This window comes from Pongo abelii, chromosome 2 (genome assembly GCF_028885655.2).
Source record: "Pongo abelii isolate AG06213 chromosome 2, NHGRI_mPonAbe1-v2.0_pri, whole genome shotgun sequence".
Taxonomy (NCBI): domain Eukaryota; kingdom Metazoa; phylum Chordata; class Mammalia; order Primates; family Hominidae; genus Pongo; species Pongo abelii.
The window spans coordinates 122,909,555-122,926,891 of record NC_085928.1 but is presented as its reverse complement, the minus strand read 5'-3'; the positions used below and the strand labels follow the sequence as shown (position 1 = coordinate 122,926,891).

At 40.8% G+C, this 17,337-nt stretch overlaps 1 protein-coding gene across 5 annotated transcripts in view; it reads right to left on the bottom strand.

Moving 5' to 3' along the window:
- OSBPL10 (oxysterol binding protein like 10) overlaps positions 1-17,337 on the bottom strand; it is a 412,361-nt gene that overhangs the window by 55,465 nt on the left and 339,559 nt on the right. For all 5 annotated transcript variants that reach the window (XM_063722157.1, XM_024244956.3, XM_024244955.3 and 2 more), the window contains one exon: positions 16,745-16,899. In XM_063722157.1, the coding sequence (XP_063578227.1) occupies positions 16,745-16,899 (155 nt within the window). The remainder of the gene's footprint in view (positions 1-16,744; positions 16,900-17,337) is intronic.

Below are 17,337 nucleotides of genomic sequence, written 5' to 3'. Positions count from 1 at the left end.
GGTGTGATAGGGGCCTGGCTCCCAGGGAGGAGCAGCACAGGTGGTGTGCTACCAGCCCCTCAGATTCTCCAAACCCAATCCTAGGCGGCCAGTGAGGAGATGGCTCTGGGCTAGATGCTAGGGGGATCCAAACACAGACGTATGGACAACTTTTCTCATAAACTTGTGTAGGCACAAGTTGAAGAAAATTATATTCCTCAACATTAGACAAGGTTCCAGAAATTTCATTTGATGACCCCAAAACAGATTCAGAAAGCTATCACCTTTGATTGGATAAGGGTGATTATATTTTCATCACTGGCCACACCAGGCAGTCATTCAACTCCAACTTTGAATTTTATGTGTCCATTTTAATCATTTACGCTTCTCACCCAGAAATTCCCAACTAATACTCTCCAATGGAAATTTCTGAAGCATACGATAACACAAAGGAAATAACCAGGAGCATCGCAAACCACAGAACAGTTTTGATTTACAAGTCATTAGAAGCAAGAGGCATTTACTGTTCTTTGCAGGCCAAAAGGGACTGCATCATGAATAATGGAAAAAGCAAAATGCATTAAGAACTCTTCGGCAGATAATGTTATAATGTTCTCTCCAGGCCACACAGAAAGCACATTTATTGAAGACTTTCCATGTGCCAGGCACATATCAATACATAGAGCGTAGCAGCCCAGTCTTTAAGGGATAAAATCAAGCAAGTCCACCCCATTTTGCTTCAAGAGGTAGTTTCTGGATCATTATCTTCTGACTCTCAAACCAGTGATTTGGTACCACAAGCAGATCAAGAGCTAGGAATATCAGAAACAACCCAAAGCTCAGGTTTTATTCTTTTTATTTTTCTTAAAGACAACTCTGGTATACGCCTATTCTGTCCTGATTTCTGTAAATATTAACAAACCAAGAAGAAAGCATCTGGCAGAAAACAGGCTCTACCATTTTGTAGAAAAAAAAGAAAGAAACCAAAAGCAAAACTACCACAGCCCTTAATTCCACAATGAGGAGGCACCAGTAATGCCCCATTATAAAGCCACAATCTCTAAATCCCACTCAATACCTTTTGGTGCAAATAGCAGGCATTTTCTATTCTCTTTAATTCGCATTATGTGTGTCCATTTTTCTAGCCACAGTGACACAGGATATTAAAAGAAGGTTTCCCTGTACTTTTACTCAAATGTGAAATGATACTCAGGATGTAAGAGGGTAATTGCAGCAATTCATATTTTTTTCACATTATTCCACTGCCATAAACCCCAAATGAGGCTCACTATGTCCTCTGCTTTAAAAACTGTCACATTATCATGCTCTGCTTTGTCCTGCTCTCAAATGCTTCATTCAGTGAAAACTTCCAGGGGAAATTTGTGAGACAGCTGTAATCATCCTGGGGTAATGCAAACGGTATGTAGTAGCACTGTCAATAATCAGAACGGTGGGATTCTTGTATTTAGCACAAAAAGAAGGTGAATTTTAAGATATAACTGTGCTCAGGTAGGACCTACAATCCTTTAAATACTAAATATTCTAGTTTTTGTTTGTATCACTCTGTTGCACAGAATTTGCATGTCTTCTTTTTTTTTTTTTTTTTTTTTTTTCCCTTTTGAGACAAAGTCTCACTCTGTTGTCCAGGCTGGAGTGCAGTGGTGCGATCTTGGCTCACTGCAACCTCTGCCTCCCAGGTTCAAGCGATTCTCCTGCCTCAGCCTCCCAAGTAGCTGGGACTACAGGTACGTGACACCACACCCAGCTAATTTTTTGTATTTTTAGTAGAGACAGGGTTTCCCTGTGTTAGCCAGGATGGTCTCGATCTCCTGACTTCGTGATCTGTCTTCCTCAGCCTCCCAAACTGCTGGGATTACAGGCATGAGCCACCATGCCCAGCCCCAGAATTTCCATTTCTGTAGCATAAAATAACTCCATGATGACTTTCCAAGCTAGGTTTTCTGTCACTTTAGAGAATTTGTCAATTTAGAGATTTTGACAGAATTCTCTACTCCTGAACACATCTTCATCCCGTTTTCATAAAACAGGAGCATGAAACGCATCCTTCATGTGAGTTTCAAAAGTTTCAGAACAACTGAGAGTATGTAACACTTTATTGGAAATTGATATTTAACTGAATATTTTATCGTGCTATACTTAATCCAATGTCCTTGAATTTCTTTTAAAAATCTTTCTGTCATTAAGTGTTTCATTTTCAAGGAATAAACGAATTGTTTTTTTCAACTTGACAAGTATCCTACATAAAACTGCATTAAAAACCAGTATCATCAGACTCTGGATGGGGACGGAAGGTCCAAATCAGAACCTCCATGGAATGCATCTCTACATATTTTCACATTTGTTTTCAAGCAAGGAGCAAGACCAGCAAGAAAGTGAGGGGAGGAAAACTACCTCTCCACATGGTGCATTTTTCTTAATAAGAGGACTGCTAGAGTCTTGCTAGATGATGTTTCCAGGAAGGATAAATGTATATATCAGTTAATGTACATTCCCATAGCTGCTGTTCATCCCTACAAAACAGTCCACATGTAGAATCACCTGCTGGCTCTTTCCAGTGGGTGTTTCTGGACAGCAACACATAAAATCCTGGAGCTGAATTTTAAACTAATGCTAAATTATAAAAGGATGTAAGGGGAATCTGACTCTCAAAATGATTCAAGCTAAGGGATCTTCAAGAGAAAAAATTTTACAGTGGGGACATAGTCATGATTGTTGTTACTGCTTCTTACCTCAAAAAATGCACCCAAAAGGTGGAAAAATGCTTACTCCACATTATTAAAAATTCACTGGCTTTGTATATTAAAAGAATTCTTAGAAAACATTAATTAGGAAGTCCAGTAACCCAACTGAAAAATATGCAAAGACTATGAACAAGATGTTAAAGACAAAAGAAATACGAATGGCTAATAAATATGTGAAAATATGCTTAACTTCATTCATAATTATAAAAAAGGAAATTAAAAACAAGACACCATTTATCTTAAAAATAAAGTAGAAAGAAAATAAGAGCTTGACATTCATTTCTTAATGGTGACAGACAGGATAATAGCAACCCTCACACAATGCTGAGAAAGTATACATTTGGCTTAATCTTGGAGGGCAATGTAGTAATACTTATCAAAATTTAAATTCCCACATTTGTTAACTGAATTTCACTTAAATTCCACTGCTGGAAAGTTTCCCGATATATTTCTGTAAGTGTACACAATATATGTAGAGGACAATTTATAATAATGAAATACTGGACAACCTAAATGCCACTCCTAGGGTCCAGTTAAATAAATTACTAGTTAAATAAAATATAATACACAACTCCATAAATTATGATATATTCATAGACTGGAATGGCTTTGTAGCTGTTCAAAAGAATGCAAACAATCTCTATGCACTGACATGGGAAGATACCTAAGATATATTGTCTAATTGAAAATTGAAAAGCCATAGAACATTATTCATATTGTGATTCCACTGGTATAAAAAAAGTTAAAGAACATATATATATATTTTATATATTATATATATTTATATACATATGTATGTTTGCTGTACAAACAAATTTCCCATAAGAGACACACAGTAGCTCCTTCTAAGGAGGTGGCATCAAAAGGAAATACGGGGTTTTTACTTCTGACTTCCTACAGGTTTCTACTGCATTTTAACGCAATAATTATGCTGTTTTACAATAATTTTAAAAACCCTCCTCCTACTACTGCCAAAGCATGAATTGTAGAAACTGTAAAAAATGAGACGTCATAGTTTCATGTCCAGCTTAATTCTGAGGCTCTTGGGAGATACAGGGAGGAAGGGAGGGGCAATGGCAGGGGCAGCCTGGGAAAAGCAAGTTTGAAAAGGCTTCACTGTGTATAAAAAGCAAAGCCAGGCATTTCTCTTCCAATAATGAGTCCAGCTGAGCTGACTGCTTTCCTCCACAGGAGCAATAGAACAACTTGCTTAATTTCCACCAGCCAGAGGTTGAGCCTAGTTTTATCTCCATGCTCTATCTAATGTATTCTGTGAATGCCAGCCAACTCCCCTGCTGCTGTAGGTGGGAAAATGGCCCAAAGATGGCCAGGCGTGGTGGCTCACGCCTGTAATTTTAGCACTTTGAGAGGTCAAGGTGGGAGGACTGTCTGAGCTCAGGAGTTTGAGACCAGCCTGGGCAACACGGCAACACCCCATCTCTACTGAAAATACAAAAATTTAGCTGGGCGTGGTGGTGGGTGCCTGTAATCCTAGCTATTGGGGAGGCTGAGGCATGATAATCGCTTGAACCTGGAGCCAAGATCACGCTACTGCACTCCAGCCTGGGCAACAGAGCGAGACTCTGTCTCAAAAAAAAAAAAAAAAAAACAAAAACAAAAAAAGGCTCAAAGATGTCCAAGTCCTGATATGTTAGGTTACATGGCAATAGGGAAATGAAGGTTGCAAATGGAATTGAGTTTGCTAATCAGCTGATCTTAAAACAGGGAGATTCTTCTACATTATCTAGGTAAGCTCCATGTAATCACAAGAGGCCTTAAGAGTGGAAGAGGGAAGCAGAAGAGGGAAGTCAGAGGGAGATGGGACTACGGAAGCAGGGTCAATGAGATGCAATGCTGTTGGCTCTGAAGATGGAGCAATGGGCCCAAGCCAAGGAATACAGGCAGCCTCTAGAAGCTGGGAAAGCCAAGGAAACAGATTCTACCCTAGAGCATCCGGAAAGCAACACAGCCCTGCTAACACTTTAAGTTTAGCCTACTGAGACCTGTGTCAGACTTCTAACCAACAGAACTGCAAGAGAATACATTTGTGGTTAATTTGCTACAGCAGCAATAGGAAGCTAATGCGACCTACTTATATTTCCTTTATTTCTGTATACACAGACTTCCTCTGATGCACAAACCTGGGATGTGCTGTGAAAATCAGCTACCTGGGCTTCCCACCTGTGGATGCTCACTGACCTGGGGCCACATCAGCTGATTTCAGGACTTCCTCAGAGAAAACACCCAGGCAAGACACCAGCAACAGAGCTACCCTGATGATTATTAAATTAGCTCTACGTGGAGATGCCATATTTGTATAAGTTATTAGTGGAGGTCCTTTGTAAACCATGCTCCATTATATAAATGGCACATGTCACTATTTATACCCAGACTACTCCTTTGGAAGACAAAAGAGAAATGAATCTTACTTAGCCTAGAATAGCATGAAAACACATGTTCTTAAGTGTTTCCCAATATGCTTCATATCTACAAATAAAGATAAGCTAGGTCGGCCAAAGAACAATTTTAATAAGGTCTTACTATTGAGTGCCAGGCATTGAGCTGGACATTGGCGATATATGATCTCATATAATGTTTATAACATTTTCATCAGGAAATACCATTATACAACCATTAATGATTCACATGCTTACATTCTTACATGCAATCATTGAAAGAGTTTGGGTTCAAAGTGCTTTGTCAGACTCCACAGCTGGGGCTCCAGAGAGACATCATGTTAATCCCCATCCCCCATATTATGAAACAGCTTAAAGAGACCCAAATGCTGAGGAGAAAAAAGCTTATTCACCTCATTCTCACCAACCTAGAAATGCAACAATTTAACTGCACCCCTCCAAAATACCCTTGAGATTTGGAAATTTTTTTTAACTCATCTTAACAGCCAAATTATCAAAAACAGAATCTCTTGTTTTCATTATGATTTTGTATCTTATGTCCAACCAGTTCATTGCTTCGTCAAGGAAACTGTATTCTCAGATGATATAAACAAAAACCTGGCTTTTGTGAGGTGGAGACTGAAGTTTATAAAGGCTTCTCCTAAGCCCTAGTCAGTGACCATCATGAGCACCTGCCCCTCATGTCTGCAGGGCACAAGAGTCCCCACTCATCTGCTTGAGAACCACTGATCTAGCACAGCAATATCTAAAATGGGCAAGGATTTTCCCATTACGTGAATTTCTATATAATATTACATTCTAAATAAAGGTTTCAGCACTAAAAATTCATCATAATGGAATTTTTAAAAGCCAGGTAAACATAAGTGTAAGTCCCTCTTGCTTCCATTTCTTTTCTCAATTCAATACATGAAATTAGCATCAATCTACTATTAGAAAAGTTCACATCCTTCAAAGGAGTAGTTTTCTCCTTGAATTACATTATATATATATATTTTTTAAAGTCAGAATTACAAGCTGGCTCTGCATTTTAGTACATAAGCTAGTAAAAAGAAGATATTTGGAATCTGAAACACATTTATCAAAAATAACCGTCATTCCTGGAGGTTTCCAGGGTAACCTACAATATTAAACTCATAATGTGGGCTAAATACATTTGCTGTAAATAAAGACTTGATACTCTTACAATATTAATTTTTAAATAACTATTAACAAAGTTATATACATTTCTTATATTTTTTAAAGAAAAAGCAATTCTGATGATCAAGAAAAATGTGAATGGAGATTTGGAGCAATCTAAAGAGCACTCCCATGGTTTTAAGGATTGATACACTGCTCTCAACTGCATTTAATTTCATTTCCAAAAAAGTTAAGAGTTTCCTTCTCCTTCGCATGGCTGTATGTCCACCACTCTTCTTATGCTTATTAGTAATGTGGTCATTTAATGGGACCACTAGAGCCAATAGAGAGAACTTTATGTGACATGAGGACCGTCCAGCACAGGCTTAGCTGGCTGTGGATGGTGAATGACAGAGAAAAGGGTGGAGATTGGGAGGGACAAGAGCACACTGTTATCTGAGAGAGAGAAAAGACAGTGGTGACAGAGCACTGCGTGACACCCAACTCCACTGGGCACCTCATGGAGTCCACGGCCTTGGCCGGGGCTGCTCCAGCATCTTTAGGGGTGAGGAAGGCTATGGTCCCGGGGTGTCTGGGGACAGGATGGATAGCCAAACAGCTGCTGGTACAGTACTTTCAAGTATTACACGATGGCTATTTGAGTCCTACATCCACAAGATCTAAAAAACACTGCCAGAACTTAAAGACAATTCTATGGCTTACTCACTTGCTCTGTTTCATACACACACACACACACACACACACACACACACACACACACAACTTTCCCTCTAGTTGCTCATATCCATCATCAGTACCAAAAAAATTTTAAATTTACAATTATTATTTAGCACACAGTAAGCCCCTGCAATGCATAGAGCCATAAGCCATCTACAAAACTCAATTCGAATTACAAAAGGGATACAAGAACTCATCGATTAACTCAGGCAAAGCCTAAAGTAGATGTGAGAAATATTTTACTCTTTTCTTCCATAACATTCTTTCCCCAAGATCATAAATCTCTGAGCGTTGACTTTCCATCTTTAGAAAGCGAGCGTCATCAGGGCCAGAAAATAAATCACTTTTAGAATAGTCATTCATCGTGGGCAAATAAAAATATAAGCCAGGCAGATGGTGAAAAGCTCATTTATACTGGTATAATTTCATAGAACTAGGCAAGTGAGAAGGAAGCAGAGGGAGCTGTGAAATTTAGGGCCATGTTTAGACGGTGAAACTAAATACCCCAAACAACAGAATACTCAAACTTTTCATACCACATCTCTACAATCTCTTCAACTCTTCACCTCTGGTTCAGATCTGACTTTTTCCCTTTGTGGCAACAAAAATGAACGGAAAAGAGAAAAGGGGAAGGAGGAGGGAAACTCAGACTAAACACTGCAGTGCTTTAAGCCCTTTTCATTCACCAGTTTGAAAGCACTTAATCCTTTGAGTACTGCTGCAGGATAGGAGAGATTATACCACTCGGTGCTGAGCTTTTTCATATGGCTCCAGCTCACAGTTGGCAAATCCAAGGTGGCTACCTCCCCAGCACTCTGGTGGGTGTTTACGTCACAAAGCCACACCGGCCTGGTGGGAGGGGAGAGAAGCAAGGCAATACCGTGAACACTTCTAAGGCCACTCCCAAAGACTCTCTCAGTCCAGTGTCGAAACCCATTAAAAGCTCCAGCACCTATCCTACTGGCCATAGCAAAGGCATGATTTTGGACCTTCCACTATATTCACCTCCTCTCTTATAAAAACAACACCCACCCAAGAAGCAAAACCTTATTATCACCCACAGAAAAGGAAGAGAGGAGGAGAAAAGCAATGGAGGAAAGAAAAAATCCTTGAAAAATGAGCATAAGCTGAAATTAATCCCCCAAAACTACACAGAAAAATATACTATCATGCCTTGTACTCAGACAGCTCATGAAAGCTGCCAGAAACCAAGTCCAACAAGTTCTTAAAAAATGTGTGCAGGGTTTAGGTTTGTGTGTGATGATTACGTTGTGAGTTGCTAAGAACGAGAAGGAAGGAGGGCAGAAAGATGCTGTTTTGCAAGACAGACAGGAGGAGCTCTTAACCATAGAAGGCAGTATAGCCTATGAGATAAACCACAGAAGCACATCTTCAAATTCCAAGTCATCTCACAGATGGTCATCTCAATTGCTGCAGGCCATAGGTAGACCCACAGCCACACGGCACCAGGACCTACACAGTCTTAGGGTACTAACCTTGGAAACGTCACTTGGCTAAGAGACATTTCTCTTGCTTCTAATCTCACGAATACAGAATAATTATAACTATTATGAAACATGTACAGAGCTAATAAACTGGGTTATGAAAATCTGCTAAACTAAGGAAGGGCTCCATTCAATGCCCACTATATAATAAGAGCTCAATATCTGTTGAGTGAATAAAATAATTGCATAGATGAATCATCACTGTCTTACTATACTGGAACACAAAACAAACTAATGAGGGAGCAGTATATTTTTAAGCATAACAACAGTACGGCTCTTTCTGATTTTTAGTGAGTCCTGAGGGTCTGATAGCTAGAAGGCATATCTTCTACATTTGCCTGAAGGATGAACTACTTTCCCCCTAGACCAACAACAGCCAGAAGAGAAAAAAAAAAACCCGGGTGATCAAATCATTGTTCATTCCTTTAGTGTGAGGATCTAAATGGAATGTCTTCAGCAGCTCTTCTAAAATATTATAATAAGAAATCTATCCCATGATGAGAGACCCTCACACAAAAATAATTCCATGTATAACTACAACCACTTAGCACCTGTTAGATAGCAGATCAAGGCCACTGACGAGGAATGAACCAATTCATAGAAGCATCTTCTGCCTGGAGAGCTCCAGGACACTGGCCATGGATGAATCTTTCATCACAGCAGCATATGTAAGTCATACGCCACTCAACAGGTTAAATTTACTTCTACTGGAACTCCCGGAAGCCACAGGGAAGAGCACAGAACAAAGATGAGAACGAGAAGGAAGCATGCCCTTTAGTCATGAATACTACCAATGAACCTTATCGTTCACATTCATTCATTACATACTTAGAGTATCTGCTACATGCATCGTACTTTCCTAAATACTCTGGAGTTTCCAGAGAAGAATCACACATGGTGTCTTCCCTCAAAGAATTAAGTCTATGAGATGAAATTGCCAGGTCAGAAAAGTCTTGTGGGGCTGAAGATGACCACTACATGAAGAAAACCTACTTGGGGTAGATGGGGGTATAGCAGACACAATCTGTTACTACCCAAAAGCCAATACCCTATTTTTTCTTGCTGACAAAAGCCCAATTCTGGTCTCTCTGGGATCTGAGATCCCTTTGATCTCAGGTAAGGCACACTCCACAGCCGGGGAGGGTGACTCATGAAAATCCAGTGACCCACCACCAGTTACAGGACTTGGAGTAGGTATGTGATCTAGTTCTGGCTGTGAGATAACAGGCGGAGTGTACTAAGGGGCTTCGCTTCCCAAACAAAAAGTGTCTTTTTTTTTTTTTTATTTTGTGGAGACAGAGTCTCGCTCTGTTGACAGGCTGGAGTGCAGTGGCGCAATCTCTGCTCACTGCAACCTCTGCCTCCCAGGTTCAAGCGATTCTCCTTCCTCAGCCTCCCAAGTAGCTGGGATTACAGGCACCCACCACCATGCCCAGCTAATTTTTGTATTTTTAGTAGAAACAGGTTTCACCATGTTGGCCAGGATGGTCTCGATCTCCTGACCTCATGATCCGCCTGCCTCGGCCGCTCAAAGTGCTGGAATTACAGGCGTGAGCCACCGCGCCTGACCTCAAAAAGTATCTTGAGAAGAGCTCCCATCCTTTCTTTTAAAGGATATGTTGTGAGGATGCAATATTTGGGACTACAGCTATGATGCTGCCACCATGAAGTGACAAGCATAAGGATAAACAGGAGGAGGAATGGAAGAAACTTTGTATCTTTGAGGCCATCATGAGTTGCTGCACCAGACCTGGAACCACCTACTCCCAAAATTCTTTTGTGCAAAAATTTATTATTATTATTATTTTCTGAGACTGGATCTCACTCTGTCACCAAGGTTCTAATGCAGTGGTGTGATCACAGCCCACTGCAGCTTCAACCTCCCAGGCTCAAGTAATCCTCTCACTTCAGCCTCCCGAGTAGCTGGGACCATCGGCACATACCCCCATTGCCTGGCTAATTTTTATATTTTTTTGTAGAGACAGGGTCTATCTTGCCCAGGTTGGTCTTGACCTCCTCGCCTCAAGTGATCCTCCTGCTTTGACCTCCTAAAATGCTGGGACTACAGGTATAAGCCACCATGCCCAGGCTTAAATTTATTACTATTTGAGCTATTAATTGTAGGGTTTCCTGTTATTTGCATCTGAAAGAATCCTACCCAATATAAGAGATGGTGTAGTATGAAGGAAAGAGCACTAGCTTGGGAGAAAGGAAGTCCATGTATCAATTTTGTGTCAACCTAAGTTCTGTGATGCTTGGCAAGTTAAACAGCCACTCCAGTTTGAGGAATGGCCATTTGACTCCTAAAGACTATTCTAAGATTTAGTGAATCAAAGGTCATGATTCAAAGGAAAAAAAAAGGTCTATTCTACAGATTCTTGGATGGAGATGTAGTCTGTTTGATGATGAGAGATGAGGAATGGAGTGGGGAAGGATAATCCTATCACCCACGAAATTTACTTATAACAAATTTTAAACTTGATCAACGATATTTCCTATGCAGCAACCATTTGGAATTAAACTCTGTGAGGTTATCACAGGATTCAATAAAGTGATTTTCAACCATCATAAGTCAGTGATAGCTATACCTCACTCTTCAAACTGTTGACCACAAATAAATATGTGCCACATGTTTCAAACAAACTTAGAAGATTGAAACTTTAAAAGAATTATTTAAAGGATCAAAACAACATATTAACCTTGTTCATCTCTAAAAATCTATCACCATCCCACACCGGATACATCCCCAACCAACATCTACCTATACCTTTATGTATCATGGGGATGAAAAATTTTAAAAAATGATAAAAATGTGTTGAGGGGATTGTACTGGCCAGGCTTCAAGCTGAACATCAGAGGATTTCAAATGGACAGCTTTATGGCTTGTTAAGTAGTTCAAAAGTTCAGTGCTATAATGATCATTCAATCAAAAGCATGAAAATTCTTGACACAGAACTCAGCTAAATCTTTTATATCAGTCTCCTTCTTTTATTCTTAAAACAATTTTTCTTCTTTTGGGAAAGGATGAATAGGATATGTTTACTTGAAAATTCAATTATGCAATTTTTTTAACCAAAGTCCATTTAGCTAACTTATATGCTGATATAGTACTCAGGACATAAAGAAATTATAAGTTTTTCTACACCTGCTAGATTTGTGGCAGTATAGGGTATGTGGTCTCTTGATAGCATTGTTGCCACTGTAATCCAGACGACTAACTAGGCAAAGCTGCTAACTGAGACAGTCAACACAGGGGTTGACAGGAGTTGACAGTATGATATTGAGGAACAGGCTTAAAAACCCTCTGCTTAGTCTCCAGGGGCAGGACTGATAGTCCTGATTGTCCGAAGGCCAGGGGTAGGTATCTGGGCACCAGATATTTACCCTCAAACAATTAACACAACATTATTTTTCATTGCTCCCCCTTTCCGTTTTACCCATAAAAAATGTGAGAAATTTAAAGTTATCAAATGCTCTTCAACTAGTAAATGGATAATCTGTAGATCCCATAGATACTATTCAATGCAAAAGGAATGCAAAAGGAATGCCTTAGAATGATTCACATAACATGGATGAATCTCAAATGCATTATGCTATGTGAAAGAAGCCCTCCTGCATGATTCCATATATATATATGACATTCCGGGAAAGACAAAACTATAGGGACAAATAATATATCAGTTGTTGCCAAGGGCTGGGGGACAGATTTGACTATAAAGGGGCATGAGGGAATTTGGGGGCAATAGAACTGTTCTATACAGGTTGAGTATCCCTCACCTGAAATGCCTGGGAGGAGAAGTGTTTTGGATTTTGAATTTTTTTGGATGTTGGAATTTTTGCATTATACCAGTTGAGCATCCCAAATCCAAAAATCTGAAATCCAAAATACTCCAAGGAGCATTTCCTTTGAGTGTCATGTCAGCCTTAAAAAAGTTTTGGATGTGGGGGCATTTTAGATTTTGAATTAGGGATTCAGATTTAATTCAGATCTAATTCAGATTTTGAATTAGATTTGGATTAGGGATACTACTTTGATTTGTTAAAACTGAGAACCTTGCATTTTAAATTGTGAATTATATTGTTTGTGAATTATGCCTCAATAAACCTGACTTTTAAAAAAACAGTTAAGGTTTTGTCACTCAGATATGTCCTCTGGAAGGTGGGTGTACGTGGTCACGTGTGAGCTCTGTCATTCTGGATGGGTTTACCTCATTGCCCTCGCCTCCCCTCCTGTGCCAAGAGCCCAACCAGTCACAGTGGGTGCAGAAAACAGAAACCACTCCAGGTGTTGCAGTCAGAAAGGAATTTGATAGGGGAATTAGGTGCCTGCAGGATTATTAAAAAGGCTGGAGGAGCAGACATCGGGGCCCCTTAGACTTTTCTTTTTTGGAGGGGACAGAATCTTACTCTGTCGCCCAGGCTGGAGTGCAGTGGCACAATCTCGGCTCACTGCACCTCTGCCTCCCAGGTTCAAGCAATTCTCCTGCCTCAGCTTCTTTGTAACTGGGATTATAGGCGCACGCCACCACGCCCAGTTCATTTTTGTATTTTTAATAGAGATGGGGTTTTACCATGTTGGTCAGGCTGGTCTCAAACTCCTGACCTCATGATCCACCCGCCTCAACCACCCAAAGTGCTCGGATTACCGGCGTGAGCCACCGCGCCCAGCCTGCCCCTTAGACTTCTAAGTTCAAGGTCACAACATTGTAGGTGGCCGTGATTCAGAGGTCAGGAAGCTGCTGCTGTTGCCACAACAGATTCCCACACCCAGGGAGGTGGGACTAAGGCCTGGAACTATAAGCGTGGCCACCACAACACCACAACTGCCTCTAAACACTCCAACCTCCATGCCACTGCCTGCTAGCAGCACGAGCAGGAGGAACTTGGTCTTCCAAATCTCACACAAATGCATCTCCCAGTAACGTGTTCAGAAATCCAACTGTAAGAAAGTCTGGGACATGTAGCTGTTAAGTTTCCAATCTCTCCAATCCAGAAAGTGGAAAGAAAGTTAAGAGAGTGGCCGGGCGTGGTGGCTCACGCCTGTAATCCCAACACTTTGGGAGGTCAAGGCAGGTAAATCACGAGGTCAGGAGATCGAGATCATCCTGGCCAACATGGTGAAACCCCATCTCTACTAAAGATACAAAAATTAGCTGGGTGTGATGGCGCGTGCCTGTAATCCCAGCTACTCAGGAGGCTGAGGCATGAGAATTGCTTAAACCCGGGAGGCGAAGGTTGCAGTGAGCTGAGATCGATCGCGCCACTGCACTCCAGCCTGGCGACAGAGCAAAAAAAAAAATCTCCAAAAAAAAGGGGGGAAAAAAAAAAAAGAAAAAGTCAAGAGAGCTTGGTCCACAGTCTCTACTCCAATCACCATCCTTCTTGTCCTAAAGTAAGGCATACATGATGAAGCGACACACCGAAAACCTTTTTCTATCTTGACTTACATTTCAGATGGTGTTTTTTGTTGAAAAAATTGTTTTACTAACAGGTAAAACCAAGATCCTAACTCATTTCATTATGGAAGAATATTTCATTTTCACATTTAGTTAGTTCTAGCCCCAGCAGAATAAAATTCTAAGATCACTACATTTTATAACAGAGCCGACCACAGCTCTCTTCTAACTCACGTATTAAATATGTACAGCTCTTTGAGCTTTTATTCTGCAGGTAGTTAAACAGACTAAGCTTCAAAATGCATTACTGTTTCAGATGTAGGTTATTTTATGGGAAGCCAGAACCAGCAGAGGGGAGCTACCTTTGGTACCCCACTTATCCCCCAAAGACCTAACATGTTCTAAACGGTAAACCAGAAGACAACAGTTAATTTAGCTACACAACCATAATAACCGCAATTCTGAAAGTTAGTTTCCCAGTGATCACTCACATAAGTAACTATATTCTCTAGATCAAAAGCATGAAGGACCTGCTCATAAGGCATTCTTAACCTTTAGGAATTTCACTTCATTCTATATAGAAGTTATTCCTCTACAATGTACAGAAAGGAGGCAACAGCAACATTTTTTTTTTCTGACAGAAAAACCATTGTGTGGATGTTGCTAGTTTTTTTAAGACAAAAAATGTGGCAAGGCACAATGGCCTAAGAAGAAACATAGTGTCCAAGCTCTACTAGCTGTTTGGGTTTTGAGAATCATCTGCCATAGCACTCACTGGAAAAAATGAGGGGAGTCTTTGCAAAAGAATTCTAATTCTCCTTTCTCAGAAAACCACCAAAACACCATTCTACTCCATAAGACTTTCCCTGCTACATGGAATCAAACAAAATCTTAACTTGCTCTGACAAAACAATTAAGGGCAAAAATGACAACTAGAAATTAATGACTGTCTCTACTTGAATGAAAAAAGCTCTGGCTAGTTCTTCTTCTTCAGGATGTATTTTTTTAAAGTTGAACTTGGGAATTAGTTATTTCTTTTTTTCTCTTTTTTCTTTTTTTTTTTTTTTTTGAGATGGTGTCTCATTCTGCTGCCCAGGCTGGAGTGCAATGGTGCGATCTTGGCTCACTGCAGCCTCTGCCTCCCGGGTTGAAGAGATTCTCCTGCCTCAGCCTCCTGAGTAGCTGGGATTACAGGTGTGTGCCACCACGCCCAGCTAATCTTTGTATTTTTAGTAGAGATGGGGTTTCACCATGTTGGTTTCACCATGTTGGTCAGGCTGGTCTCGAACTCCTGACCTCGTGATCCGTCTGCCTCAGCCTACCAATGTGCTGGGATTACAGGCGTGAGCCACTGCGCCTGGCCAGGAGTTAGTTATTTCTCACAGATAATCGTATGCTAATTTTTTTGCCAATGCTACTGACTGGTGAGGCAAAGTGGGCAACAACTTTGTGTAAAAAAACAACAGACCTGGCCTCAAACCTTGGGGGTCAGAGGGAACACCTATCAGAAAAACACAGAAGAAACACTAAGGAGGATTTACAAAGTCAGAAATAGCACGAGCCATAATAAGTAAGTTGATTATGTGATAGCCCCAGTTAGATTTTGCCCAAGAATGCCGCTAGAAATAAGGATCTAAAAAATGATTACTGAAGATCTAATAACTCACTTCTCTACCATTCACACGGTTGCCAACTTACCTTCTGATTCACTTACACATCAGCTGCATGGGTTTCTTGACCCTGAAACTCCTTGTACACACAGAGCAAATGGCTTTCAAAAATCCACAGCCACTATTCACTTCATACCCTTCTAAAGCCCTTAAAGATGCCGATGAAATATTTGTAGGTGGGCTAATCTGACTTTATAAGAGCTATGCTACTATATCACTGTCCGAGAATATAATCCTATGCTGCTTGGAGAAAAATTTCCATTGATAACCAAAACCATTTGATCGAAGACAGTGCCTTGGGGCTTTCAACCTTATCAAGTAGATTTTCTAAGTGTTCTACAATTTTCGGGCTAAAATGATTTCAATGGAAATTAAGAACAACCTCTAATGCATGGTTAAAGGAGGCCTCCGCCAGTTCAAGAGACTACATCAAGACTATATCACGTGCATCAAAAGAACAAGAAAAACAAAAATGGACTCAGGACACACAATAAAATTGACAAAAGGAAACGCCGCATTTGGCTCCCCTCCAGCGGCCACTTAGAGGCAGAGTTAGGAAAGCTGAGCCGAGGGCAGGTGACAGAGAGTCCATGAAGCCTGTTGGAGCCTGGCTGGTCACAGGATCTGCAAGGACTACTCTCCTGACGAGGCAGTGCATATCCTCAGCAGCCTGAACTTGGGCTGCAGCTCAATGCCCAAAAGGAGTGTTGGCCATGGCCCCACGGATCCCGGCCTGGCTCAGGAGCATGCAGGAGTCGAGCATGCGAGGCAAGAGCTTGTATTAGCAGGAACCATATGAAGAAGCCGTTATTCAGGGGAGCGACATAATATATTGTAACTGCTCCCATCATGTCAATAGGCATCATGTTAATGGGTCTGTTCGAATTTCTCCCACTTGAAATTAAAGTGACTCCTATTTCAATGAAAATAGGAGATTCCTCATTCGTAGGATCACAATTCACCCACAGCAGCTGCCAGACACAAGAACATGAGAATTGCCAGGCATGCACATAGCTGATTTTGTCTCTCCAGGCAATTCTTCCATTTTTTAATTTGTCTCCTCTTAAAACAAAGAGATGAGCAAGTTACAAATATAATTACTATATTTCTGAACAAGCGATAACACAAGCCATGAATGCACTGAGAGGACTGCACGCTTACCTCTGGCTCTGGCTGTGAGGTTTGTTCATCTTCAGTGGAGTTTGGTAAAATTGCCCAGGTTATGTTGGCACTGGCTGATGGCAAAGAGCCAAGTGTCCCATTTTTCAGCTGCTCTGTGGAATGTGACTTGGGCCCGTGCCATCCCAGGATGTTTTCTGAAATAAAGACCTAGAATGATGCCAAGTATTTTCCAAAGTAAACATTTATAGCTCATGAAATATTCGTACTCACTGTATGAAGAGACCTACTTGAAAAGGGCATGATGTAAAACACAGAGGGCTTGTTTTGAATGAAGTACCAAGTGCAGATTCTGATCATCTGTTGATGAACTAGTTTCTGTATAATATCAAGATCAGAATCATCACAGGCTGTTTCACTCCGCAACAGTAGACAAAAACAATTGCTATTTACCAAAGCCAGACAAAGGTGTTTTTTTGTTTGTTTGTTTTTTACTTTTAAAAATATTTCTGGCTGGGCGCAGTGGCTCACGCCCGTAATCCCAGCACTTTGGGAGGCCCAGGCGGGCGGATCACGTGGTCAGATCGAGACCATCCTGGCTAACACGCTGAAACCCCGTCTCTACTAAAAATACA